General features: G+C 42.5%; 2 protein-coding genes across 3 annotated transcripts in view; both read left to right on the plus strand.

Annotated features, from left to right (window-relative positions):
• The first annotated feature begins 521 nt into the window (after positions 1 to 521).
• Positions 522 to 8,471, plus strand: bag1 (BCL2 associated athanogene 1). 2 transcript variants are annotated; one of them, XM_066681143.1, is made up of 7 exons: positions 522 to 652; positions 1,253 to 1,378; positions 2,987 to 3,069; positions 3,157 to 3,270; positions 3,880 to 3,987; positions 4,123 to 4,185; positions 4,528 to 8,471. In XM_066681143.1, exons 1-7 carry the CDS (start codon positions 604 to 606, stop codon positions 4,615 to 4,617), a joined length of 633 nt encoding a protein of 210 aa, XP_066537240.1. In that variant the 5' UTR covers positions 522 to 603; the 3' UTR covers positions 4,618 to 8,471. The 2 variants fall into 2 exon arrangements, with proteins under 2 accessions (XP_066537240.1, XP_066537241.1); XM_066681144.1 differs by lacking the exon at positions 522 to 652 and adding an exon at positions 690 to 803.
• A 297-nt stretch (positions 8,472 to 8,768) lies between these two features.
• Positions 8,769 to 26,072, plus strand: part of myom1a (myomesin 1a (skelemin)) — a 41,994-nt gene continuing 24,690 nt past the window's right edge. Inside the window, exons 1-16 of the mRNA XM_066681643.1 lie at positions 8,769 to 8,899; positions 13,837 to 13,965; positions 14,837 to 15,014; positions 15,185 to 15,342; positions 15,531 to 15,623; positions 15,705 to 15,793; positions 16,388 to 16,420; positions 16,544 to 16,705; positions 18,002 to 18,163; positions 19,201 to 19,342; positions 20,368 to 20,567; positions 20,844 to 20,900; positions 21,599 to 21,723; positions 22,438 to 22,621; positions 24,100 to 24,271; positions 24,367 to 24,488. Coding sequence (XP_066537740.1) covers positions 8,769 to 8,899; positions 13,837 to 13,965; positions 14,837 to 15,014; positions 15,185 to 15,342; positions 15,531 to 15,623; positions 15,705 to 15,793; positions 16,388 to 16,420; positions 16,544 to 16,705; positions 18,002 to 18,163; positions 19,201 to 19,342; positions 20,368 to 20,567; positions 20,844 to 20,900; positions 21,599 to 21,723; positions 22,438 to 22,621; positions 24,100 to 24,271; positions 24,367 to 24,488 — 2,137 coding nt within the window. The remainder of the gene's footprint in view (positions 8,900 to 13,836; positions 13,966 to 14,836; positions 15,015 to 15,184; positions 15,343 to 15,530; positions 15,624 to 15,704; positions 15,794 to 16,387; positions 16,421 to 16,543; positions 16,706 to 18,001; positions 18,164 to 19,200; positions 19,343 to 20,367; positions 20,568 to 20,843; positions 20,901 to 21,598; positions 21,724 to 22,437; positions 22,622 to 24,099; positions 24,272 to 24,366; positions 24,489 to 26,072) is intronic.

Consider the following 26,072-nt stretch of genomic DNA (forward strand, 5'->3'; position numbering starts at 1 on the left):
TCGATCACATTTACAAGAATAACGGTACTTCTACATTTGAGTTTAGCTTATTGCTAGGCTATTGTCATGAATAATGTTGGTTATTTAGCTAGATACTGTCATAACAGTCAGTCATAACGGTGTTTTACCGCGGCGTTGTTCAGCTGTTGTCCACCAGTGACGTCACGGTTGCGTTCGAGAATTTCCGTAGCGAGCTCGGGTTTTTCCGTCAATTTAATAAAATTGTCAGTTTTAAAGCAAATTAATCATGCTATTTTCATTTTAATTCATACTTATAGATGACAGTAACTACAATAATGTGAAATATTCGTGGAGGTCCATTAAGTGGTGCTTAGCTTTTAAGAAACTTATAGATCTAGTGTATCTAATGAATGGTCAGTGTTTAACAGAAACAACGTCTGCAGTGTGTTATTATTTAACAAAATGTATGCTGACCGTTTACACTATAAAAACAAACTTTTAATATGATGTAAAAAGCAACTCCAACGAGGTATTAGTTGTGTTTTCATCTCTCTACACTAAGCGGCGGTGTGGGATAAAATGTCTGAGGAGGTTTTACCTCACGTCCTGTGTTTGTCTCTGCGGCTCCGTTAGCGGCGGCTAATGTCTGTAACCATGGAAGAAAATGCGATAACAGTCACGGTGGCTTATGGTAACCGCATAAATGTCGTGTTTTATACTAAGAAATACCCATTATACCGTCTAGCACTTACATACAATTATACGGGCCTGTAACAGTTTAAAGTTATGTGCCGAGAAAGCGATGCTAACTGCTGCACGACGGAACAAAATTTAGCCTCGAGGTGTTTATTTTTTTATTTTTACTAAGGGTTTTTTTAGAATCTTTCGTTCCACCTTAAATAGAACTGCCGTTACACGTAAAGGCTGCGTTATTTAAGGTGGAACGTAAAATTCTAATAACGTTCAGAGCTCTGCTGAAAATAACCGTAGCAACCATTAACTTAAAAGTTTCCACTCGTTCGTGATGGTGTCCGTTTGCTCATAATGGTATTTTAATCAGTTGGTATCACATTGTAATGAAGCCTAATGCCTTAACAGCTGAACTGTGGCAGACTATAGACACATTCTGTGCCAATAAGAGTCAAAAGCATTAGGTTTTAACCCAGTTGGTGCTAATAGACTCTTTTTCAGGAGGGAAGCCAACTTCAGATTCAGTAGCTGACGCTTGTCACTAGATAATAAAGGCGTATAATAACGAAAATATTGTGTTTTGGTCCTTGTTTTCTCCAAGGCACTTCCAAACACAGCCTCACAGTGATGGGACAGGATGGAAAAGAGCCTTCACTTAAGGATCTGTCTGAAGCTCTGACAGAAGCCACAGGTGTACCATCGTGTTCCCAGAAAATTATCTTTAAAGGTAAGTCTTAAGCTCCGGAGTACATCAAGTGCCAGTGGTATATTCGGGTGCCTCCAATCCAGTTTAAATGTTGACACAGGTACATAGCAGGTGCCAGAATGTAACTGCAGCACCAGTCAGGTGGAAGAGCTAATTTGAAGTACATACTGTCAAAAGCATGCGTTACATTTCTGTTAAGATCCATGTAAACAGCGCTATCTGCATCTTGACTCGGGCACCAAAGGAACATGTTCACGTAATTGTCAGCCAGCATATTTGAGTATAACTTGAAGCAGCTTCCAATCTAGATTTTGAACAAACAACTGGTCTGTTTTAAAGAATGAATCGGTAGAATACACACACAAAAATAAAGGAACATATTTAATAAAAATAAAACAACTGGTCCTCAAACTGTTCCATTTTGGGGTTTTTTCCCCAAGTTCAGAGCTGTTTCTTAATACAAAGAAAACAAGCAATGAAAGAAAAAGAAAAATGGACTTGAGAACATTCAAAATTCACGATGTCACAGTTAATGATGGGACTTTCTGGTCGTTCTTGTTGGCGAATCACAAACAGATGCGTCTTTGTTATTTCGGGCAGGTCCAGAACATCATATGGGTACCGTAATATACCTTTTTGTTTTTGAGTGTTGGAGCGCAACTTCAGCAGTGGAAGATGACGTCAAGCAAGGACAAGCTCACTCTCATCTTCATCATGAATTTTTGCCTTCACATTACCTATAACTCATTATCTCTCAGTTCTCGTTGTCTGTTCTGTTATTTGTTATGCTCTTCGGCGTTGACCAGAGGAGCATGAGTTCCCACTTATGAGTCTCCTCAAGGGTTCTTCCTCATATGCTGAGAGAGTTTTTCCTTGCCACTGTCGCCCCTGGCTTACACATAGGAGGCTTGCACCTGTGTCTTTGTAAAGCTGATTTGTGACAACTTATGCTGTGAAAGGGCTATACAAATAAAATTTGATTGATTGATTGAACGTAAAATCACATACTGAGAAACAGCCCAGGTCTTGTGGGTATGGACAGCCAATCAGTTCTTCTGCATCCTACTGTTGTACCAGCTTACTGTTCACCTGGATCTCTGCAGAAGTATAAACTAGACTTAAACTCCTGACTTTAAATCCTGGCCCAGGGGTCCACACACACCTGCTTATGTTTGTGTCCTCCTGCGTGAACACCTTCACATCACCAGAGAAAAACCTGTTGATTAGTTAGATCATGCATGTTGGGAGCAGGCCAAACACCAAAATATACAGGTAGGGTGTACTCCAATCCATGTATTGGAACTGCTTAATAGTAGAGGCAGCCAAATCGCCCTGTAGGACTCAGCAGGGCTGCTTGCTTCTCTGGTGCTTTGTGTGTTACTGTCGTCATCCAGATTTCACGCTGTTCTCTATTTGTGGTAGAATTACAAAAATTAGCAGTGTTAAAATACAAGACTGTTGTATAAAAAGCAACAGAATGCTCAAGGTTGTGTTTAATTTGAGAAGTATTTTAAGGGGAAAATGTTTAATTTTTACGCTCTAGAACAGGGGAGTGAATGCATTACTTGGAATAACAGTAAGAGTACTGCAGTGTTATTCATAATAAAAGTGTTATTTTTTATGCTGTAGGAAAATCCCTGAAGGAAATGGAAGAAAGTCTTTCCAGTTTTGGAATAAAGCAAGGATGTAAACTTATGATGATTGGGAAAAGGGTAAGAGAGAACTGTGTACTCAGATGATAAAATAACTGTTTCACATGTACAAACCTTTGTGATACAAACCTGAAATTTCTTTAATAGAACAGTCCAGAGGAGGAGGCTGAGCTGAAAAAGCTCAAAGACATTGAAAAGTCTGTGGAGCAGACTGCCAAGAAGCTCGAGAAAGTGGACGGAGAACTGACAGGACTGAAAAATGTATGTGGGCTTATTTTACTTCAGTGTGTGTATGTATTGGATTTGAATTAAAATGTTTGTAAACTCCTTTACTCAGACTCACTCACTCACACGTCTTTAACAGAATGTTCCATAATTGGGTGTTATTCTGTGTTTTGTTGAGTGTGGTGTGTTCTCCCTGTGTCTGCGTGGGTTTCCTCCGGGTGACTGTCTGTGAGGAGTGTGGTGTGTTCTCCCTGTATCTGCGTGGGTTTCCTCTGGGTGACTGTCTGTGAGGAGTGTGGTGTGTTCTCCCTGTGTCTGCGTGGGTTTCCTCCGGGTGACTGTCTGTGAGGAGTGTGGTGTGTTCTCCCTGTGTCTGTGTGGGTTTCCTCCGGGTGACTGTCTGTGAGGAGTGTGGTGTGTTCTCCCTGTGTCTGTGTGGGTTTCCTCCGGGTGACTGTCTGTGAGGAGTGTGGTGTGTTCTCCCTGTGTGTGAGTGTGTGTTGCCCTGTGAAGAACTGGCGCCCCCTTCAGGGTGTATTCCCGCCTTGCACCCAATGATTCCAGGTAGGCTCTGGACCCACCGCGACCCTGAACTGGATAAGGGTTACAGATAATAAATGAATGAATATGTTTGATCATTTCTAGGGTTTTTTAGCGAAGGATCTACAGGCTGAAGCTCTTAACAAACTGGACCATAGAGTGAAAGTTGCTGCTGAGCAATTCATGAAGATCCTAGAGCAGATCGATGCTATGGTGATTCATTTATTTTAATCATTTTAATTAATGTGCTTAAATGGCTGAAGATCATATTTAACTAACTTATCATTTATTACTGTAATGGTAATCCTGAGTGTCTGACTTACATTTGTTTTCTCTTTTGATTTAAAGGCTGTGCCTGAGAATTTTAGCGACTGTAAGATGAAGAAAAAAGGACTTGTGAAGACTGTTCAGGTTGGATTCAGCTTTGGTGTTTGAAACCTGTGGTGGTTTAAACAGAAAAATAGATTTGAACTAAACCTGAACGTATTATAGAACCCATTTTTTTGTTAGTTTATGTCATGAGTGATTTTGAAGCTCAAAAAACTGACTGTGTTGTTTTCAGTTTGTGGGTTTTTCTGCACTGAAAAGGTGTCCCCATCAGACATTTCAACACTCGTGAAAGCTCGTTCAAATACTGAAATAATACAAAATAAAATAAATACATATCTCATTTAGGGCTTATTTTACTTCAATATGTGCAGGTGATGCTTGAAAGTGCCTTGTCTAATTCAGATTGTTCTCCATCATTCACAGGGATTCCTAGCTCAGTGTGACAAGATTGAAGCTGGTATATTGGATCATCTGGCGAAGATTCAGACCAAGAATTTAGCCCTGGCAGAGTAGTGATGAGATCACAGCTTACATCGGTGCTTACCCCAGAGTCGCTCTGTGAGCGACAGAAGAACCATCACGGCGAGCTTCAGTACTGGAGCAGGTTTAGCAGTTTGTATATGCCTCGTGTCCTATAATGGGCAACCCAAGAACTGTTGCAGTCAGCTGAGGTTTGTAATGTCGGATACGGCAGTCTCAGGTGCACTGCAATGCTGTAGTTAAATTTCAACTCCAAGTTTAATACATGGTGTGGGTCGGAATTTGACGACATCAAACCTGAGTCTAACTTTTTACAAATTTCTGCGCCAGGTGTCTGTCTGCATGCACACTTTGGAGTAATTTATTATTTTGACATGACAACCATTTTAAATCTCTTCTCTGCTTACTAAATTGGCTCTGTCCAAAGTGGATGTACAGTATCTGGTGCTCCAATCCTCTTGGATCACATGCTATGGTGTTGTCCCAGCTCTCAGTCATACATTTGTTAGAGTGCAGAAAAGATATTGTACACTATATGGTCAAGGGTTTGTGGTCATTTGCTGATCCTCTACTCTTCTTCAAAGTTTTACGTTAGATGTTGGAACATTTTCTATGAGGACTTGATGGACTTCAGCCATGAATGCATAAGTGGGTTCTGGGAATGATGACAGATGATTAGTTACGGATCAAAACGCCCAAGTGGACATAGTCCCACTGCTTCACAGTCCAGTTTATATATATATAAATTTTATATATAATCCAGCTGGGGATTTCCTGTGCTTCAGAGCTCTATTTTTAAGTGGTGTCTACAATCATTTTGAACATATAGTGTACAAACATTGGCAATATTTATTGGGTAATCATATCAAGTAAGTATGGTTGGACAATCATGTCCCCTCGTTGTCTGCTGTGTATGAACATTGTCCCTATTTAACCATAAATATAAATATCTAAGTACATTTGAAGCAATATCTGTATCAAGTGTCTGTAGGCTGATTTGCTGATGAAATCCTAACCTGGAGTAGACATACATTTGGTCAATTCCAGCATTTTCTGTCCATTGACGTATGTCTGAGCTGTGTAACATCCTGGCATCACGTGTTTGTGTGCATTATCTTGCCATGGCAAATAAAAATTGTGATTTTATGATGATTTTACAGCAGGTTTCCTTTACAAGAAAACAAGCAAAGATAGGTGTTAGAAATAATAACATCAAGGATATAAAGGGAAGGTTTACAGCAGTCTTTACTTAGCTCTATCATCAGGAGATCACTAGTTTAATCCCCATATATACTTCAGCCATTTGTGCATGGAAGTGCCAGGAGAGAACAGAGGACGTGTGCTCACTTCACCCAGTTTAGTATTGTGTGATTGAGAGATTTCTAACCAATGGATTAAATTTACATTTCACTGGCACCTCTTGTAAGGAATGCGAGATGCTTCCTGGCTGTTGTTGCTTGTGAATGTGTTCAGGGCTACACCAGGTTGCATCTACACTTTGCTGATGATTCTCAGCTGTTTTGGAGCTGTTTCTAATCACTCGTTGAATGCACAAAATGGCATTTATTTGAGCGTGCATCTGTCCTGTGATTCAAAGCATCTGTTCCAAAACATCCTGTTCATAGCCGACACACGGCAGATGTCGTTTTTATCTGTGACGTTGTTTATCTGTCACCTAGTTTCTAGGATTGCAAAGAAGACAAACCAAGAAATGCTGGACTAAATCAAGCCTTACCTTTCACTAGGAGCCCAGATAAACAGGACTTTTTTTGACACGTTATGAAAAGAATCAATTCAGTTCTGAGAGGGAGTCATACTTGGAAAAGTTAAAGGTAAAAGAGGAAGTGGATAAACAGCTACATGATGGATGTATACAATTAAAAAAATAATGAATGAGCAATTTAGAACCTGAAAATCCAAACGGGATGTTCTGGAGAAACGTTATTCATATGGTTGCCAGGACTTGGAAATTACTACACGTAATAGTAAATTTCAAATTGCTCTTCCACTTTTGTCCAAAAAAAAAGACTGCCCCTTTTAAGCACAGCCACTTTTCAACAGCCCGTTTTATTTTGAGTCTCGTATTCTTATGTTTTTCCAATGGGAATGTCTTCTGGAGATCTTACGTCATCTATTTGGGTTTTACATCATGTTCCCAGTCTGTCGCAGCTACCCCAGCTCTATAAGAGTGTATAAAAACTTGAGGAGCTCTTTGAATGGTTTGTTTCCAGTGAGTTGTCTTTTATAAGTTCTTCTGCCCTTTAAGAAAATGCAATGTCATATAAACCTACCGAAGACTGGTTGAAGTTGGCGGGTCCCAGAGTCCTGTCTTCTTTTATAGGTCCCCTGCTAGCCTGGCCTCCCCCCCTTCTCTGGGCTATATTTAACAGACCTGCTAGCCATACAAGGTCGTGACTCTACGCTGCATTCTGCCGAGTGGCAGCATTATTTTTGTTCAGGGTAGTCCCGTCCCGTCCTGCTGTCGGCTGCCCCTTACGCCTTGCCTGGATTTTGGCTTCTTTTGGAGCTGAGCTGCTTCTCTCTATATTTTCCCAAAGAATTTGGAGTTTGGTAAGAATGTAAATTTCGTTCTCTTGCGAAGCTTGGCAGGATATAACTTGGATACACACAGGAAAGCGTTGATTTGGCGTGATACGTTGTGTATGTGCAGTCATATTTAGACTCTAACCATTGTAAAAGCTGAAAGTAGTTTAAATAGACTCGTTTTTTCCCTTTATTCAATAGGGACTTGTATTAAATCTGATGTAGTATAATTTAGGTCTGTGACACAATGCTTTATTGGTGTAGGTTAGCTAAAGCCCAGTGTATGACTAAGGGTACAGTAGTGTTTTACCCATTACTATTTCAGTTTTACTAGTTTTATCTCATGCATTGATGGTATACAACTAGCCTTTCGTTTAGACTGTAGTGGCTACATGGGTGATTTTCTGTTATTATGCTGTGTTAAGTGTTTGCCCTTATCCAGGCTGTACCACATATCATCTTTTCTATGAATTGGGAGCTTTAAACCTCATATAAATGTATAAAAATGTTTATTTATTGTTAGTTATTGCTAAATTGTATCTACCAAACTTAAGAGAAGTTAATGTGTTGGGTACAAAGCCATGGTTTCCCTGTTTTACCTTCAGTGCAACATCACAGTGCATCTGTCAGCTGAAGAACTGAAGTTTGTTTGGTACTTTTCTTCACCTATAGGACACTTTTGGTTAAAAACGTATAATGCTAAAGTCAAAAAGTGAGATGTGGGAAATTGCAAAACACTCCCAGAACTTACACAGAGAGATAAATCAATAAAAATGTGGATGACTAAATGAAAAATGAATTTGATTAATTTGCTTGCAATTGTTTCTTTTTGACATTACACTTTTACTTTAAATTAGGGCTGGACAATAATTCAGTATCAATATATATCACAATATAAAATGTTTCAATAAAAATTATGATTTTTAATATACGTTATCTACAACATAGGTAGTTGAATGACGTTCATTACAGGATGCGGCCCAGTTCACTGCCCTCGTTCTGGACAGTTTTTCTGTGGCGTTTATGTTGTTTACATCAATGTCAAAATGATCGTAACGACTGAAATTTAGAAATATACAGTGATATAAATTTTGGCCGTATCTTCCAGCCCTACTTTAAATATATACTGTCTCTGTGAAGAAAAGACCTTTACACCACCCCTCTCCTCGCCCTCGTTTTTAATAATTGGAAAGATTTTGTGAAATTGTAATGATAAATAGATTAATAGAAGAGCAGCGTAATGACTTCAATGTATTTATTCTGAAAGTTAATAGATTTTTCTCGTTAACTTTTAAAGTAGTCATTTTGAAGATACGATAAAAATGACACGAAACCTCCATTTTAGGGATTTTGTCATTCATTACTTTTTAATTTCCTGGATTTCTTTGTTGCTTACACCTCTCTTTCTCACTTTAGCATTTTATAAGTCAAAGTTAGTAAATATCAGCAAAAATATGATATGATAAATATTTTATAAACCTCTAATAAACACTTAAATGTTTTAATTTAATGTTCGTGCCGTCATCTGAAGTGCCATTGACTGTGAATTAAATGCTGATTGTACTTGAAGCCGCAAACTGAGGGGAAAGGGGTCCACAGGAACAGTGTGAAAGAAAGTGCTCGGCCACGGTCCACTCAGGATGTCGGGATCCTTGCAAGTGCAGCAGCAGGAGCAGCGGAGCCTCGAGACGCACTATGAGAGCTCCTACCACCGCAGCACACTGTCCTCGGTCAGCCGTCAGTCATATGCTGCCCACACGACTGGTGTCGGGTAAGAGGGGACAGGGAGAAGGCTGAGCTACGCTCTTCCCCACTGGAGCATGCAGCCCAAGTGTAGAAGTCTGAAGACTAGCCCCTGGAGAACCTCCTTACTCTGCTTATGCCTCCTAACCAGCCTCAGCATCCTGCTATTACTGCAGAGACTCCCCTAGCTTTACTAATAATCGGATCTCCCGGGACTGTGGTGTCCAGCTTTGGTTCTAAGTCATGAGTCCGGCACAGTTTGGTGATGTTCATGATCAAAAATATCAGCAGTAGGGCTGATTACGGTCAGTTTGTGGACGTAAACCCTCCAGCACTGGGCTGTGGAGCAGTGAAACATCCAATAACTTTTTGGGGTAATTTTGGAGTGATGCTCTTCTAATATCTATCATCACTACCTGACCTCATTAATGCATTCAGATTGCCATAAAATCTTCAAAGAAATCTACCTACATTCAGTTTAGAAGCAGTTCCTGCAGCAAATTGGGACAAAAACACCTTTTGAAATGCTGGAAATATTGGATTAGCAGGTGTTTACCAATTTTGGCCATGTAATGTATCTGCATGTGATTTTTCAGACCAAAGATGCTAGCACGATGTTAAGTTCAGTTCAAATACCCTCACAGTAAAATAAGCAATCCTTAATGTGAAGTCCATATAAAACAATGAATCAGATCTAATCATAGATCAGTTACCAGATTTAGTAAGCTTGTTGGAGAGGGAAGTCACCAAACTGCATCCTCCAGGGCCAGAATTGGACACCCCTGTCCTACATACGGAAACTTCTAACTTGTAACGGTGTGCTCAGAATGAGATCAACACTTTCTCACATATTGTTTCTCAGTTTTGTTTTGTTTTTGCTTCCAACTGTCCCAGCACTGGAGTCCTCATGCCCTTCTACAGTTTTGCTGGGAGATTTAATTTAAGAGTGAATTTGGACTGAGAACTGGACTGGAAAAAACGGGCATTACTTTAACAATGGCTAAAGAAAATTGATGTCCTCATTTGGCAGAGTAAATATTTGGGATCTGTGTTATGATTCTCTCTTCTATTTCTATATTCATATCTGAAAATGTTTGGCAGTTGCCCAATTTAAAGTTGTGAATTAGTACAGTTTTTAAATTACAGACGTTGACTAATGTAGAACTCATTGAAAATATGACTTGATTAGATGTCTAAGGGCTCAGATTTGGTTGAAAATGGAAGTTGGAAAGATGTCTAAAAAAGACCTTACTGCATCCCATAACATACCAACAGGATTTAGCTCTAAAAACATGGTGGGATTGCAATTTAAATGTGGGATAAATGGTATTTTCCAACCCTCAAACATAGCATTAGGAGTCTTGTCCAAGGACTCTAATCATCATAGCATGGTGTACGTGCCTGAGCTGGGAATCTAACTCAGTCTCCTATGTGGAAGACTGTGGTGCTACCAACAAAACCACACCGACCGCTATAAGCTTTCAGTTTGTCGATGGTTAATCTCAGAAATCAGTTTTATACCTGATTTTCCAGCTTTGGAGACATACTTTCTAGTTGTTGATACATTCCCACTGTATGTTTCTATAAGTATGTAGCATCGAGCTGTGGTAAAACTATGGTGTTTTTTTGTTGTTGCTAGCACAGTGAGTGCTAAAGAACCAGTTCAAGCGTATTTTTGAACACTGTTATACTCAGAGAGAACTTTGAGCGTGAAAGGGAGAGGCTTAACGCACGTCTCAAATTTAGTAAACTGCCTTTGAGAAACTAATTGTTGTGATCTTTAATGGCTGAATGTAGCTTGTGTTGTTAGCATTACATGATAGTAGCTAGCATGGTAAAATGAGGTCAGATTCCTTTTGTTTCAGTGGCAGCATGTTGTCTCAGTGCTGCGAGCTGTTCTCCTTGACCCGTTGGGAGAATTTGAGCCCCTCTGCTGGAATGAGCCAAGTTTATTCATGGGAGCTAAGAGCTATTTGTAGCGCGTGGGACACAGGATCACAGAGGCTCAGGAAGAGTGTTACTGTACTGGAAAACTGTAAAGACACTTTCCAGGTGTTAAGCTTCAGTAAGGTGGAATAGTGAGGAGACAATTAAGAAGTGTGCAGCTATTGCTATTATTTCACTTCATTAAATCACACATCTCTCCAATTAGAATGTATTTCTCGTGTTATTTATTTGAATGTGACAAGGCGTTCTCACTTCTATTAGTGATAAAGTCACATGAATGAGAGAGTTGCATATCTTCGTATTATTCCACTGTATCATAGTTTTTCCCGTTTGGGGAAACGAACATAAAAATCCATGTGCCAATGCTTTCTTCAAATTATGTGACAGTATCAATTAAAACATTTCCAAATTTTATATAGCAAATATCAATGTTGGGCGGCACGGTGGTGCAGCAGGTAGGTGTTGCAGTCACACAGCTCCTTGGACCTGGAGGTTATGGGTTCAAGTCTCGCTCTGGATGACTGTTTTTGGACTGTGGGAGGAAACTGGAGCACCCGGAGGAAACCCACGCAGACACAGGGAGAACACACCTGTGAGGAGTGTGGTGTGTTCTCCCTGTGTCTGCGTGGGTTTCCTCCGGGTGACTGTCTGTGAGGAGTGTGGTGTGTTCTCCCTGTGTCTGTGTGGGTTTCCTCCGGGTGACTGTCTGTGAGGAGTGTGGTGTGTTCTCCCTGTGTCTGTGTGGGTTTCCTCCGGGTGCTCCGGTTTCCTCCCACAGTCCAAAAACACACGTTGGTAGGTGGATTGGTGACTCAAAAAGTGTCCGTATATATGTGTGTGTGTGTGTGTGTGTTGCCCTGTGAAGGACTGGCGCCCCCTCCAGGGTGTATTCCTGCCCTGCGCCCAATTATTCCAGGTAGGCTCTGGACCCACCGCGACCCTGAACTGGATAAGTGCTTACAGAGAATGAATGAATGAAATATAAATGTTTATTTAATTACCAAAGAGCACATTTTATGCCAGTACTCAATATCACAGTCTACTTAAATGTTTAAAATAATTTAACTCAACTATCGGTATAAAGCTATCGGAATTACCTTTTCTGTTTTCTCCCAAGGGTTCTTTTGGGAGATCAGAATACTGGTCAGTGACAATGAAACATCTTTTCTTGTTAGAATTAACAAAAGTATAGCATTATAATGGATATTCCTTAAACATTATAGATGTAGCCTGCATTGCTGTTGTGTTGGAATGACAGCATATGATATGTAAATCATACCATGCATGACAGTTTCTGTGTTCTGTGAGCACATTGGATTTGAATTGAATTTGATTGAAAACTGAAATACTACCACATAACGTGACTAAGATATGTGACTATGTCACAATATGCACTCTCCCATATATTTAACCCTATCACCAATAGAAGAGTGAGACAGGCAAGGCTACTATTTTTGCACAGCCCTGATATGTGATGACGTATGATTTGTGAACTGAGACAGATTTCTGTAGCTTTCTTTCATGTGCTTACAATGACATTCAATCAGAAAGAGCACATTTATTTACATTTTGCAACAGGAGAGGCCTTGGGTTTGGGGCACATTAGTGAGATTAAGAACTGCTGTCGGATGATTTATTCTGGATTTTAAATCCCACCCCAGAGAATGCAGTTCCACTAATTTTATATCGCTGTAATCAACCCGTGTCATTGAACATAGTGACGTCATGCTCATGCACAGCTGCTCAAGAGGGTCTCGTTTCATTGGCACTGCCTTTCTCTGGAGGTTGTACAAAACATACAACTGAATATCTGTATCCACAGTGAAACAGACATGGATTATTCATTATGAAAATGAACTGTAACAAACATTATAGAGTTCTGAAAAGAAATCCTGAAAATCCATGGTTTAATGATCGGTAAAGTGAGCAATAATGAACAGTTCTGATCCCTCTTAATAAGAATGTAAAAGCCTGAAGCCTCTCTAGAACACAGATAAGCGGTGACAATACAGGGGATAAAGATTAATCTCCCTAGAGAGCAGAGCTTTGTGGACCACAGGGCACCATTTATTATTCAGGTCAACAATAGGAAGCTCTTAATACTCCTCGCTGTTGGAAATATGCGTCAGAGCCAGTTACAGGTCTCCAAGTTGATCTCCTACCAGTGTCTAATTCAGAAGCCATTGTTGGTGTTCATATATTAATGGTATATTACTGTGGTAAATGATATAAAATCAAAAGAGTGTTTCTAAATGGTGTATTACTGTCTTTGGTGTCAATGCAAATCCTGAACCCTGGTTCTGACCTACACACATTGACAAAGCAAAGCTGTATAACCGTCTGATTGTTGGATCAGGTGTGTTTGGGGCATAGATCTGTTTACAGCATTTGGCAAACGTTCTTATTCAGAGTCACTTACCATTGTATTTATTTTACAGAGGGAGGCTAACACGGTGTTTGGAGTTTTGCCAAATTACCATATTGGTATAATATAGTGTTCCTACCTGAGCTGGGACATGAACCCTTGCCTGCCATATTGAGGAAAGTGCTCTACTATTATATTATACCAACTGCTGATCTAGAACATGCCTGAAGTGGCTGGTGTAGGGTCATAGTGCGGCTAGGGTACTGAGGCTGTGGGAACAATCCCTGCCTAGTGTCACTGGCTGTGAGGGGTTTGGTTTTGTTCCTCTGTGTAATGAAGGTATATCTGTGTTAAACACTCTTTAGTGTTGCTACTTTACGGCTTCCAAACTTCTCCTTCTGAGCAAATAATTTCATCATAACCAGAAGCTAACACTAAACACGATAGCCATTTAACCCACTAAATTCCATCAGATTCCATCAAAACTGCAAGAATCAGCAATATTTTCACCACTCCAGTGAAATATCTACAAAAGTATTTTGTTGGAGTGGTGAAATATTCACACTGTCACCTCATTGGCTGCCATTCTGTTTGATTGTCTGCTTGTTCAAACTATTGGGTTTGCCCTTTGGCTAATGTTGACTTTCCCTCAGCGTGAAGACTGTGAGGAAGAAGCAGCAGAAGAAGATAACTTCACTGCCCAAAAAAGAAAAGCGCCCTCGTCTGGCAGTGGACAAAGAGGAAGAGGTCATTGGATACGTAGTGCCAGTCTTTAGAAGCAGGTAACTTAATGAAGATAATAATACAATTCTTTAAAAAAGTTTGGAGAGTAGGTGAAATGCAAGTAGAAGAGGAAGCAATGATTTGTAAATCAAATTTGACCAGTCTTTAAACGAAAGACATGTTAAACAAAGACATGTTTAGGTTTTATTTATGAATTAACTTATTTTTGTCCCCAGTTTTTTTATTACTTTCCCCAACTGCTGCAGATGCAAAGCCACTGAACTATTCAGCATGTTGGAGGAGAATGCAAACTGTCCAGATATGTCACATCACCTGTTGCACATGCAGCAGTAAATAGCTCAACAGTTTAAGTGCAATAAGTAGTGGCATGAACCTTAGTATTTCACCCTCTGCAGTACATAATGCTAATAATAATAATAATACATAGCATTATGATTTTCAAGGACCCAAATGCTAACAAAATTAGTAAGTAGCCAGCCAGTGAAGAGCAATGAACCACAGGGTTACAATGGGTGCACTAAATTGACAGTCACTCTAAGTACCAGCAGTTTTAGCAGGTCACGAGCTGGAGATGAGCTCCCTTAGTCGACACAAGCAATAGCTAGCAGCAGTGTTAGCAGACTGCTAGTCACTGAGCAGCTGCAATTATGACATGTTCACTCGAACAATCTCAGCCACAGGTAGCAGCAGTAATAACAGGCTGCTAGCCACTGGAGGGACAGGGAGCAACAGGGAGTTCCACCCAACGGAAGTGGCGAAAGTTGACCAGCAGCCACTGAAAAGCACAGATGAATACGAGCTCCCAGGGAATTTAGGGCAATCTGTGTGTGTAACAATCAAATCACATATGTGTCAGCACATTCAACAACTCCCTCCTGGGATTACTGCAGCGATATGTTATGTTCTCAGTCATTTAGCCACTGAGGAACTGATGGAGTCACAGGAGGAGGTGAAGGAGGAGGGCGTGGGGTACGTGGTCATGAGGAACCTCTTCACCAGAGAAGCTGACTACAAGTTCAAGGTGGAGAAGAAGACCCACAGCAAGAGCATGAGGGAGTCTGCTGACCGACTGGCTCTGAGAGAAAAGGTTAGTGTCGCTAACACACAACCCTATGGCCCTGGGGTGTAGGTTCAATCCTTGCCCTGGTTCACGGTCTGTCTGTGTGGTGTCTGTTTGTGTGGGAGTCACTGGACAGGGTCCTGGCTGTGTTACCCCCAGTGATTCCCCTTGTGGTGTTTCATTGGCTCTCATTGCAGATGCACGAGAAGCAGGTGTTTCAGAAGAAGATGAACCCCGACAGTCTGACCCACCCCCCCGAGTTCACAGTGAAGCCGCGTGGACAGACCGTGTGGGAGGGCATGGACGTCACACTCCACTGCACAGTGGCCGGTTGGCCCAAACCCCGCGTGGCCTGGTAAGGGCTAACTAACATAGAATAAATCACAACGATCCAATAATCATACAGAAATCACAAGACGACTCATCAGGCTTTGGTGAACAAATTGCCACAACAGCTCATCTGAAAATAAATTTAGCTAAGTCATATAGAACTTATATTTGATCTGTACCATGTCCTTTCTTTGTCATCTCCTTACTTTCCAGGTACAAAAACAACGTGCTCATCGACCCCAAGGCTCACCCTGAGAAGTACGCCACCGAGAGCCATTACAACATACACTCTCTGGAGATCAAGAAGTAAGTTGTTTCACAACATTGACAGTGTGATGAATAATGTGTTTGTATTTTTCTGAATATCATTATTGTTGTGTTCTACAGTTGTGATTTCAGCGACACCGCAGAGTACCGCATCTCAGCTCTGAATGTGAAGGGCGAGAGATCTGCCTTTTCCCCAGTCATTGTTAAGAGTAAGTTACTTGTATGTGCATGATCTTCTCTAGATGTAAGGTGATGGCCCATGGTCAGCAGTAGCTTCTATTTTAGCCAGGAGGGATTTAACATATTACAGGTTAGATGTTCTAGATCAGGGCCGCCCAATCCTGGTCCACCACCCTTCAGTTTGTCTCCAACTCTGATCAGACACACCTGATATAAGGGCATTCATTTTTTACAGCTGGGTGTGTTGGATCTGAGATCTTCAGGGTGGTAGATCTCTCGGGGAACTGAGCGGCAGTGCTCTAGGTTTTCCGGCATTCAGGGATTAGAGAATTACTGAGGTCAGGTATTGGTGTAGGATTAGTTCTAAATCACAGACACCACTCCAACTCATCCCAAAGGTATTGGATAGAGCTCCAACTCTTCTGAGAATGCAGTTCCACTGTTCCACAGCCAATTGAAGATAAAAGGCATTGCTCTCTATTAATGAGTGCTGTTGATTGCCCTGAATGCTGTGAAGAGCAGCAGAGCTCAGCTGAAACAGAGGAGCTTTGTTTAAATCTGTCACAACAAGTTTAAATTCTTTAGCTGCTCTAATGATGCGAATTTGGGTTTTTATTTTGTAGGATATAAAGATGAAGGAGTAACTGAAAGACCACGTAAGTCTGGCCTGAAATTATTGTCTTGTAACAACAATTGTGAATAAATGCTTTGTGCAGCTGATCACTCTTAAACCAAATGCTGCATATAATTAATTATAATTCTTGTCTCTTGTTGCTCAGACGGTTACAGCGCTGAATATGGGGTCACCTTCAAGACCTCCATTATTGACAAGTTTGGAGTTTCCTTCGGTCGAGAGGGAGAGACTATGAGCTTGGGCTGCACAGTGGTCATCTACCCCACGGTCAAACGCTACCAGCCCGAGGTGCTCTGGTACAGAAATGGTGGGTAGGAGCTTGTTTTACAAAACTATCAGCCGTACACACAAAATATACAATTGTTTGAGTCTATCCTTCCACCGTGAGAAGACTCTCCAGTGCTCTGGGTCTGAAAGAACCCTTATAGATGCCAACCCTTTTCTAAACAATCCTATATAGAACCATTTAAAGCACATTCTCCATTAATCTGAAGAACCCATTCATGATATATAAGTATGAATTAAAATGAAAATAGCAGCTTAATTTGCTTTAAAACAGACAATTTTATTAAATTGACGGAAAAACCCGAGCTCCCTACGGAAATTCTTGAACGCAACCGTGACGTCACTGGTGGACAACAGCCGCGGTAAAACACCGTTATGACTGACTGTTATGACAGTATCTAGCTAAATAACCAACATTATTCATGACAATGTGAAATGTGATCAAAGTCGAACTCGAATTCATCCGACACTATAAACCTCCGTAATGCAGCTACGTAGCCGAGTATAATCTGAGCCACCGAGTTTAGCGAGTCAAGCTAACGTTAACTAACACCAACTAAAACAGGCGAAGTTAGTGTCCTTACCCTGTTTACCTCCATGTTACAGAGGCTCTTGAACACCTTTCGTTGGTGTCCTTACATGCCCATATTGTTGGAAAAGCGCCAGTGAAATGAGCTACAGATAACGGAGTGAGCGGATGGTCCTTTCCAAAGTGCCCGTTTAAAGTTGACAAATTTAGTCCATTTTCTGGATATTTTGGGATCTTTGGGCCATTTGTGCACAGATGTTCCACTGTACATTGAATGATTGCAGCCAAAAACAACACACCTTTTCGTCATTCTGCATTAAATAAAGTGCAGCTTCTAGAGTTGTTGTCCACCATCTACGTCACAGGCAAGACGCCTATTAGAGTTTCCCAACACCGTTGGGGGGGGGGGGGGGGGGGGGGGACCAACGGTCTTTTAAACCTTATTCCTTGAATTAGTAAGAAATAACATGTTTTCTGACGATCAATAAACACAAGTTAGGAACTCAAACTCCACTGTATTTATTTGTTTGACACTTTCATATCGCTGCTGCTTAGCCTTTAAGGTTCTTCAAGTGTTCAGAGTTCTTTAGAAAACCGTTTCCTGTAATAAAGAGCCCCTTTTTAAGAGTGTACACTTTCAATGTTGGTATCTAACAATGGGAGTTATGTATAAACAATGTGCCCATTCATTTAGAAGCTAATTTGTAATGGCAATTTTCATGACTCCATTCGCTTCCAGTCAGTCATCGTCCGTGGTCAATTACATTGTTGTATTTGGTTTCCTAACAGGTGTCCTCCTGACCCCCTCTAAATGGGTGCACATGCACTGGAGTGGGGATAGGGCCACTCTGACCCTGGTCCACCTTAACAAGGAAGATGAGGGGCTCTACACCCTGCGCATTAACACCAAGTCCGGCTTCGACACCCACTCTGCTTACGTCTTTGTCAGAGGTGAAACTTACCACTGTTTTACGTCAGCCATATATTTTTAAGGACCACGGGCCTTAACACATTCACGCTGTACGCACTAGATACACTCAAAACTTGTCTAAATGACAACAGCAGTATATTATGACTGACTTTTTATTTTTTTAATTTGAAGTTTACATTTTTCCCAGGCAAACCACAGCTGGCGCAATGTGGAAAGAGGTCTTTTAGCTAAGCTACATGTCAGTACACTTGTCTGGGTTTGGCATATTTTGGATAATTAGCCATATTTTGCCCCAAGGTTTAGTTAGCATATGCGCTAGTTAGCTCTCCCTAATGACACACTGCTGCCAAGGGTGGTGCGTGATGGTCAGAACATGCTTTAACTGAGACATGTGAAGCAAACAACTGCTAACACAGTGCTATTGGAATTCAGCATGCTTGCAGGAGAACAACATTAGCTACACTGGCTAAACGACATTAGCTAGCATTGCAGTATGTAGTAATATGGGAGGGGGAGGAGCCTGGTACCCACCTAAAAAGAGCAAGGTCTTTTAAGCTAATTTGGACTCTGAGGATCAGACTTTCTCCAGATGCTTAAGAGCCTTTTTGTTTTAAATAAAGTCCTGTTTGTGTCCACACATTTGTCCTGTGGTCTACTGACGATATTCAATAAGACACACAGCTTCAGTGCAGTGGGGTCTTTCCTCTCTTTCTATGCGCTGTGTCTTTAAGTAGCCGACTGAACCCTGTATTATGTTTCTCTTGGGGAATTTGCTTCTATATCAGGCTTGAGTCACCAAAAGCATTCCAGTGGCAGAAGGTGCATGCTAATTTTAATCCTTAACACATTTCCAATGTTGACTTCTGCTTTAGGAATCATGTAAATAAAATAACGTGTCTCTGACTTGTGCAGGTATATTTGTAGTATGATGGGAGTCCTAATAAAACTAAGAAGAGCAGAAGTGTGGTCACAGAGCACAGGCCATACATGTCACTAACTTTGCCATAATTAGCTCTGACACCAGTGACCAGTATATGTGTGTGTGTGTGTGTATCAGATACTGATGTGGAGGTGGAGGGCGTTCCTGTGGCTCCTCTTGATGTCCGTTGTCATGATGCTAATAAGGATTATGTGGTGGTCACATGGAAGCAGCCTGCGATTGAGGGCAGCAGCACCATCCTGGGCTACTTCATAGACAGGTCAGTACCTACACGCTCAGTGAAGCAGCTAAAGTATGGTCCTAATAATAGGATTGAAAAACACTTTACCATTGCAAATCAACATCAAACTCCACCACTACAGTGAGAAAGACTTATTGCCACCATAAAGAAAACCCAGTGGGGCCAGTTTACAACATACAACAAATGATATAAAAAAAGAAAAAAAACTTGATGTGTAACAGCAGATGGCGCTGCTGCTGCAGGAGATGCACTGAGTAAGAGCCAAGGACAGAATACGCCTTTCTGCTGCTTTAGGCCAAACACAAGCCAACAGCCCAGTCCTGTCTGAACTTAAATATAGCACCATTCATTCATTTGTTCATTCATTTATTTATTTATTCATCCATTCATCTTCCTAAAATTCTTATTCCTGATTGGGGTTATGGTGGGTCTGGACCCTACCCAGAATCACTAGGTGCAAAGCAGGGGCACACCCTGGACCATCACAGGGCACCACACACTCCACACTCACCCAGTCACTCACACCCTCACCCTGTGGAATCTCTCTCTCTCTCTCTCTCTCTCTCTCTGCCTGTCTCTCTCTCTCTCTGTCTGCCTGTCTCTCTTTCTTTCTCTCTCTCTCTGCCTCTGTCTGTCTCTCTCTCTCTGCCGCTGTCTGTCTCTCTCTCTCTCTGTCTGTCTGTCTGTCTCTCTCTCTCTCTCTGCCTCTCTCTGTCTGTCTTTCTCTCTCACTCAGTCTCTCTCTCTTTCTCTCACTCCATCTGTCTCTCTCCCTGCCTCTCTCTCTCTCTCTCCCTCTCTCCCTGCCTCTCTCTCTCTCTCTCTCTCACACATACACATAAACTCATACCTGTGGGTAATTTCACACCCTCTCCCAGACACACTCACTCACACCTGTGGTCTCTTTCACACAGTCATCCCCAGAGGCTATTGGTGTTAAGGCTAATTAAAAACCAAAAAGTAAGGTGACCACAGATGGGACTGAAGTCAGCTACATCAGAGTTTTTCACCGCACTCTTGTTTTAACTGTGCTGTGTTTGTAGGTGTGAAGTAGGCACCCACCACTGGGCTCAGTGTAACGACACCCCGGTGAAGTACGCCCGCTTCCCCGTCACTGGACTCAATGAGGGTCGCTCGTACATCTTCCGTGTGAGTGCCCTCAACAAGTTTGGAGTGAGCCGCCCCTCTCGAGTCTCCGACACTGTGGTGGCCATGGACCCCTCTGACCGGGCCCGTCTGAGAGGTGACGTTTCATTTATGTATATATACATATAGAGGAGGGAGAAAAACAAGGAAAAAGACTCCTACATTAGAAACACAAGATATCATTAATGACAAATGCAAGATGGCAGATTAATCAAGGTAACAAACCCTTGAGAGATGTTGAGAGAAAGGATTTGAGAGAGGAAAGTGAGGCACAAAGACGGAGAGACTGCGGGAAGTTATTCCACAATTTTGGGGCTGATACAAATATATATATATATCCATGTATTGATGCATGTATTTTCTCTTATTGAAGCTGGCCCTTCTGCTCCATGGACTGGGATGATCAAATTCACTGAGGAAGACCCCACAGGTGAGATATCAACGACACTAAACACTTTATAAGTGCTCTAAAGGAAACCCCTCTTCTCTGGTAAAACTTAACTATGTGAAGAATCATCACAGTCAGAATCTCCCTCTCTCTCTCCGTCTCTCTCTCTCTCTCTCTCCATCTCTCTCTCTCTCTCTCTCTCCATCTCTCTCTCTCTCTCTCTCTCCATCTCTCTCTCTCTCTCTCTCGCTCTCTCTCTCTCTCTCTGACTGTCTCTCTCTCCATCTCTCTCTCTCTCTCTCTGTCTCTCTCTCACTCTCTCTGCCTGTCTCTATCTCTCTGCCTGTCTCTATCTCTCTGCCTGTCTCGCTCTCTCTCTGTCTGTCTCTATCTCTCTCTCTGCCTGTCTCGCTCTCTCTCTGTCTGTCTCTATCTCTCTCTCTGCCTGTCTCGCTCTCTCTCTCTGCCTGTCTCGCTCTCTCTCTGTCTGTCTGTCTCTCTCTCTCTTTTTGTCTCTCTCTCTCTCTCTCTCTCTCTCTGCCTGTCTCTCCTTCTCTCCCTCTCTCTCTCTGCCTGTCTCGCTCTCTCTCTGTCTGTCTGTCTCTCTCTCTCACTCTCTCTGCCTGTCTGTCTCTCTCTCTCTCTCTCTCTTTGCCTTTCTCCATCTCTCTCTCTCTGTCTGTCTGTCTGTCTCTCTCTCTCTCGCTCTCTCGCTCTGCCTGTCTGTCTCTCTCTCTCAGTTGGTGTAGTTCCTGGGGCCCCTACTGAATTGGCAGTGACAGAGGCCACTAAGAGCTACGTGGTGCTCAGCTGGAAGCCCCCTGTCCAGAGAGGACATGAGGGGGTCATGTACTACGTGGAAAAGGTGGGCAGCTGGAAAATCCATAAATTCCATAAACGTATTGATCCGTTTACATTTGTTACGACCCAGTCTGGGGTTGAGCCGTAACTGAATGAGGTGTGTGTTAGGGTTAATGTATGGGAAATGAATAACTGTAACAGAGATGAGAATGTGGACAAAAAGGACACAAACGGAAACACAGAATGGATAATGAATAGAATAAATATTGTGGATGTGATATTTGAACAAACACACGGACTGGAACAGACTGCAGAGCCTAGAGTTTTACAGAGACAGAGAGGGAGAGAGAGAGAGAGAAAACACATTGCACATCAGATATGCTACGATATGATATGCCATAAATACACATTATTCAATAGATGTAGGACTTAGGCTGTGTTCACACTGCAGGGAAATTCAGATTTGCTTCTCTCTTGATCCACTTTGCAGGTTTCAACTGATCAGACACAGTTTTATGGTCAGACTTTAGTTGCATCTGTTTTAATAATATAAACACAGTGATTTAAGCCCAGCTATAAGTGTGGCTTTGGGTCTAACTGGAAGATCTGTTGAAACCAGAAACAGTGGGTTTGAGCTGTGTTAACAGTAATGGCTGAAAATATCAATAGTTATTTGAAAGAGAAATTACGGTTTAAAATAAATAAAGAAAAAGAAATGCATAACATGGCAGAGTTCACTCTGAAGCTGGTTATTTGTGTCTCGTGTACCTGTTTGCAGTGTATGGTTGGCACAGACACCTGGCAGAGGGTGAACACTGGCATCCCCGTGAAATCCCCTCGCTTTGCCTTGTTCGACCTGTCTGAGGGAAAATCTTACAGCTTCCGTGTGCGCTCCTGCAACTCTGCTGGAGTTGGAGAACCATCCGAGGAAACCGAGGCCACGACAGTGGGAGACAGACTGGGTAAGATCCAGAGCCGTAGCCTGCCGTTCTGCTGCACTAGGTCCAATACAAGTATACAGTCCACCCTTGTTGAAATTTAAAGAGGATATTCATTATCTGTAACCGCTTATCCAGAGCCTACCTGGAATCATTGGGCACAAGGCAGGAATACACCCTGGAGGGGGCGCCAGTCCTTCACAGGGCAACACAGACACACACACACATTCACTCACACACTCACACCTACGGACACTTTTGAGTCACCAATCTACCTACCAACGTGTGTTTTTGGACCGTGGGAGGAAACCGGAGCACCCGGAGGAAACCCACGCAGACACAGGGAGAACACACCACACTCCTCACAGACAGTCACCTGGAGGAAACCCACACAGACACAGAGAGAACACACCACACTCCTCACAGACAGTCACCTGGAGGAAACCCACACAGACACAGAGAGAACACACCACACTCCTCACAGACAGTCACCCAGAGGAAACCCACGCAGACACAGGGAGAACACACCACACTCCTCACAGACAGTCACCCGGAGGAAACCCACACAGACACAGAGAGAACACACCACACTCCTCACAGACAGTCACCTGGAGGAAACCCACACAGACACAGAGAGAACACACCACACTCCTCACAGACAGTCACCCAGAGGAAACCCACGCAGACACAGGGAGAACACACCACACTCCTCACAGACAGTCACCCGGAGGAAATCCACGCAGACACAGAGAGAACACACCACACTCCTCACAGACAGTCACCCGGAGGAAACCCACACAGACACAGAGAGAACACACCACACTCCTCACAGACAGTCACCCAGGGGAAACCCACGCAGACACAGGGAGAACACACCACACTCCTCACAGACAGTCACCCGGAGGAAACCCACGCAGACACAGGGAGAACACACCACACTCCTCACAGACAGTCACCCGGAGGAAACCCACGCAGACACAGGGAGAACACACCACACTCCTCACAGACAGTCACCCGGAGGAAACCTATGCAGACACAGGGAGAACACACCAAACTCCTCACAGACAGTTACCCGGAGGAAACCTACACAGACACAGGGAGAACACACCAAACTCCTCACAGACAGTCACCCGGAGCGGGACTCGAACCCAGAACTTCCAGGTCTCTGGAGCTGCTGCATATTGTAAGACCTGTGTTTAGGCTTCTGCTGTTAGAAGTAGTGTTAAACCCAGGGGAAGGAACTAAATACACCTCATTTGGCATAATATAAGGATTAGAAACTGAAAGGTATTGATTCACTGACTTTTTCTACACCTACAAATAACCTATTACCCACAGTATAGAGCTAAGGACCAGCAGGGGATTACATTTCCATTTACATTGAAGGCTTTTGGCACATGCTCTTATCCAGAGTCCCTTCAGCTCAAATCATACTCAGCAGTGGAACTGTGTGTGTGCTATGTGTCTTCACTTTTTGTGCACAAACTCTCTGTCCCTTCTAGACTTGCCCTCAGCCCCTGGGTCTGTGGTGGCCATCAGGAACACTGCCACCTCTGTTGTAGTGATCTGGGGGGCTTCCAAAGAGGCCAAGGATCTGCGTTACTACATCGAAGCCAGTGTGGTGGGCAGTAATGTATGGGCGCCTTGCAACAACAAGCCAGTCAAAGGCAACAGGTAACTCCCCTCTCCCAAGTTTCTCATATAGTTGCCCCGAGCAGACATACAAGAAGGCTGTGAGCTGATCTGTGCCTGAACCCTGTTGTTTGCAGGTTTGTGTGCCACGGCCTGAACACCGATGATAAATATGTGTTCAAAGTGAAGGCGGTGAATGCTGCGGGCTACAGCAACTACTCCAGCGACTCAGAGGCCTGTCTTGTTAAAGCAAGCATTGGTGAGTGCCATTACTGCCATCCAAACCAGAGGAAAACACTACAGAATACTTTAAATTAAGTCCATTCCCAGGGACCCTCAAACGTATACTGTGGAATCCACGTTTTCCCTAAATGCAGTGTGTATACATAATACACTCACTGTCCATTTCATCAGCTATACTGACAATAGAGTTGCACTACACAAGACTTTGCATCTACAAGGTGGACCAACAAGCGAGGAGTGTCTAACAGAGTGGACAGTGAGTGGACGCAGGGTTTAAAAACTCCAGCAGCTACTGCTGTGCCTGATCCACTCGCACCACCACAACACACACTAACACACCACCACCACGTCAGTGGCACTGGAGCGCTGAGAATGATCCACCACCACCTCACACCTGGATGAGAGCTGAAGACTGATTGTGTGAACGCTGTTATAATCTTTAACGTTCGCATTGTTATTTTTGACACATTGGGTACAGCTGTTTCCACATGAGTAATAATGTATACCACAATAGGTTTTAAATCCTCATATTCTCCCTGATTCTTCTCCATCTTTCACTAGTCACCTTCCCATTATCATACAACCTTATAGAATCCCTCCCAGTACACAGCAACCACAACACCTTCACGTATTTGGACACAGAGCCGTTTGATGCTGTTTATTCCGGGAATGTTCCTGTGCCTGTTGTTACACACCCCTAATGGATTGGATGCATGAGCATTGCACTGATCAACGCAAACGTTTGGGCACCCTCTGGTCCAGTGACCAGTTGTGTTGATTTGCCAGGTAAAACAGTCTGATATTTTAATCTTCAACAGAGAATATGCTTGTAAACAATGCAGTTTCTGTTTATTTGCTCGGTTTATCATATAGCAACATATAGTCGTGACATTTAGAGATTGAATTCATAGCCCATTTTTGGCCTATTATTTTGAGCATAAAATCATTGAACCACAAGTGGGAGAAGAGGGTTGCATTGACAATCCAACACAATGGGCAGCACTTTGAACACATTTTATAAGTGGTCAGAAACGTGTAAATAACTCATGAAAGAATAGTTACGTTAAAACCAAGCACACCATTGTTTTTCTTGTGAAATTCCCAATAAGTTTGATGTGTCACATGACCCTCTTCCCATTCAAAAAACAAAAGTTGGATCCAAAATGGCTGACTTCAAAATGGCCGCCATGGTCACCACCCATCTTGAAAAGTTTCCCCCCTCCCATATACTAATGTGCCACAAACAGGAAGTTAATATCACCAACCATTCCCATTTTATTAAGGTGTATCCATATAAATAGCCCACCCTGTACATTTATAGGCCCAAAACACCTTATATTTAAATATTTTGTATATTATTATTTACATTTTTGTAGCAATTTAACTAACCCTGCTAAAACCTGCTCAGCAGTGCAATAACTGTACTATGTAACTTTGAGAAAGCGGGTAGGACATACCTTACCTTCAGCAATACCTTCATCCAAAACCTTCAGGATGAAATGGAGAGGAGTTTGTGATCCAGCAGCTGACGTCACAGTGTAATGCCATCAGATCCTGACAGCATTTTGCCCACATATCAACACAATGTGCAATTTGTCCA

The sequence above is a fragment of the Hoplias malabaricus genome, chromosome 9 (genome assembly GCF_029633855.1).
Source record: "Hoplias malabaricus isolate fHopMal1 chromosome 9, fHopMal1.hap1, whole genome shotgun sequence".
NCBI classification, from domain to species: Eukaryota; Metazoa; Chordata; class Actinopteri; order Characiformes; family Erythrinidae; genus Hoplias; species Hoplias malabaricus.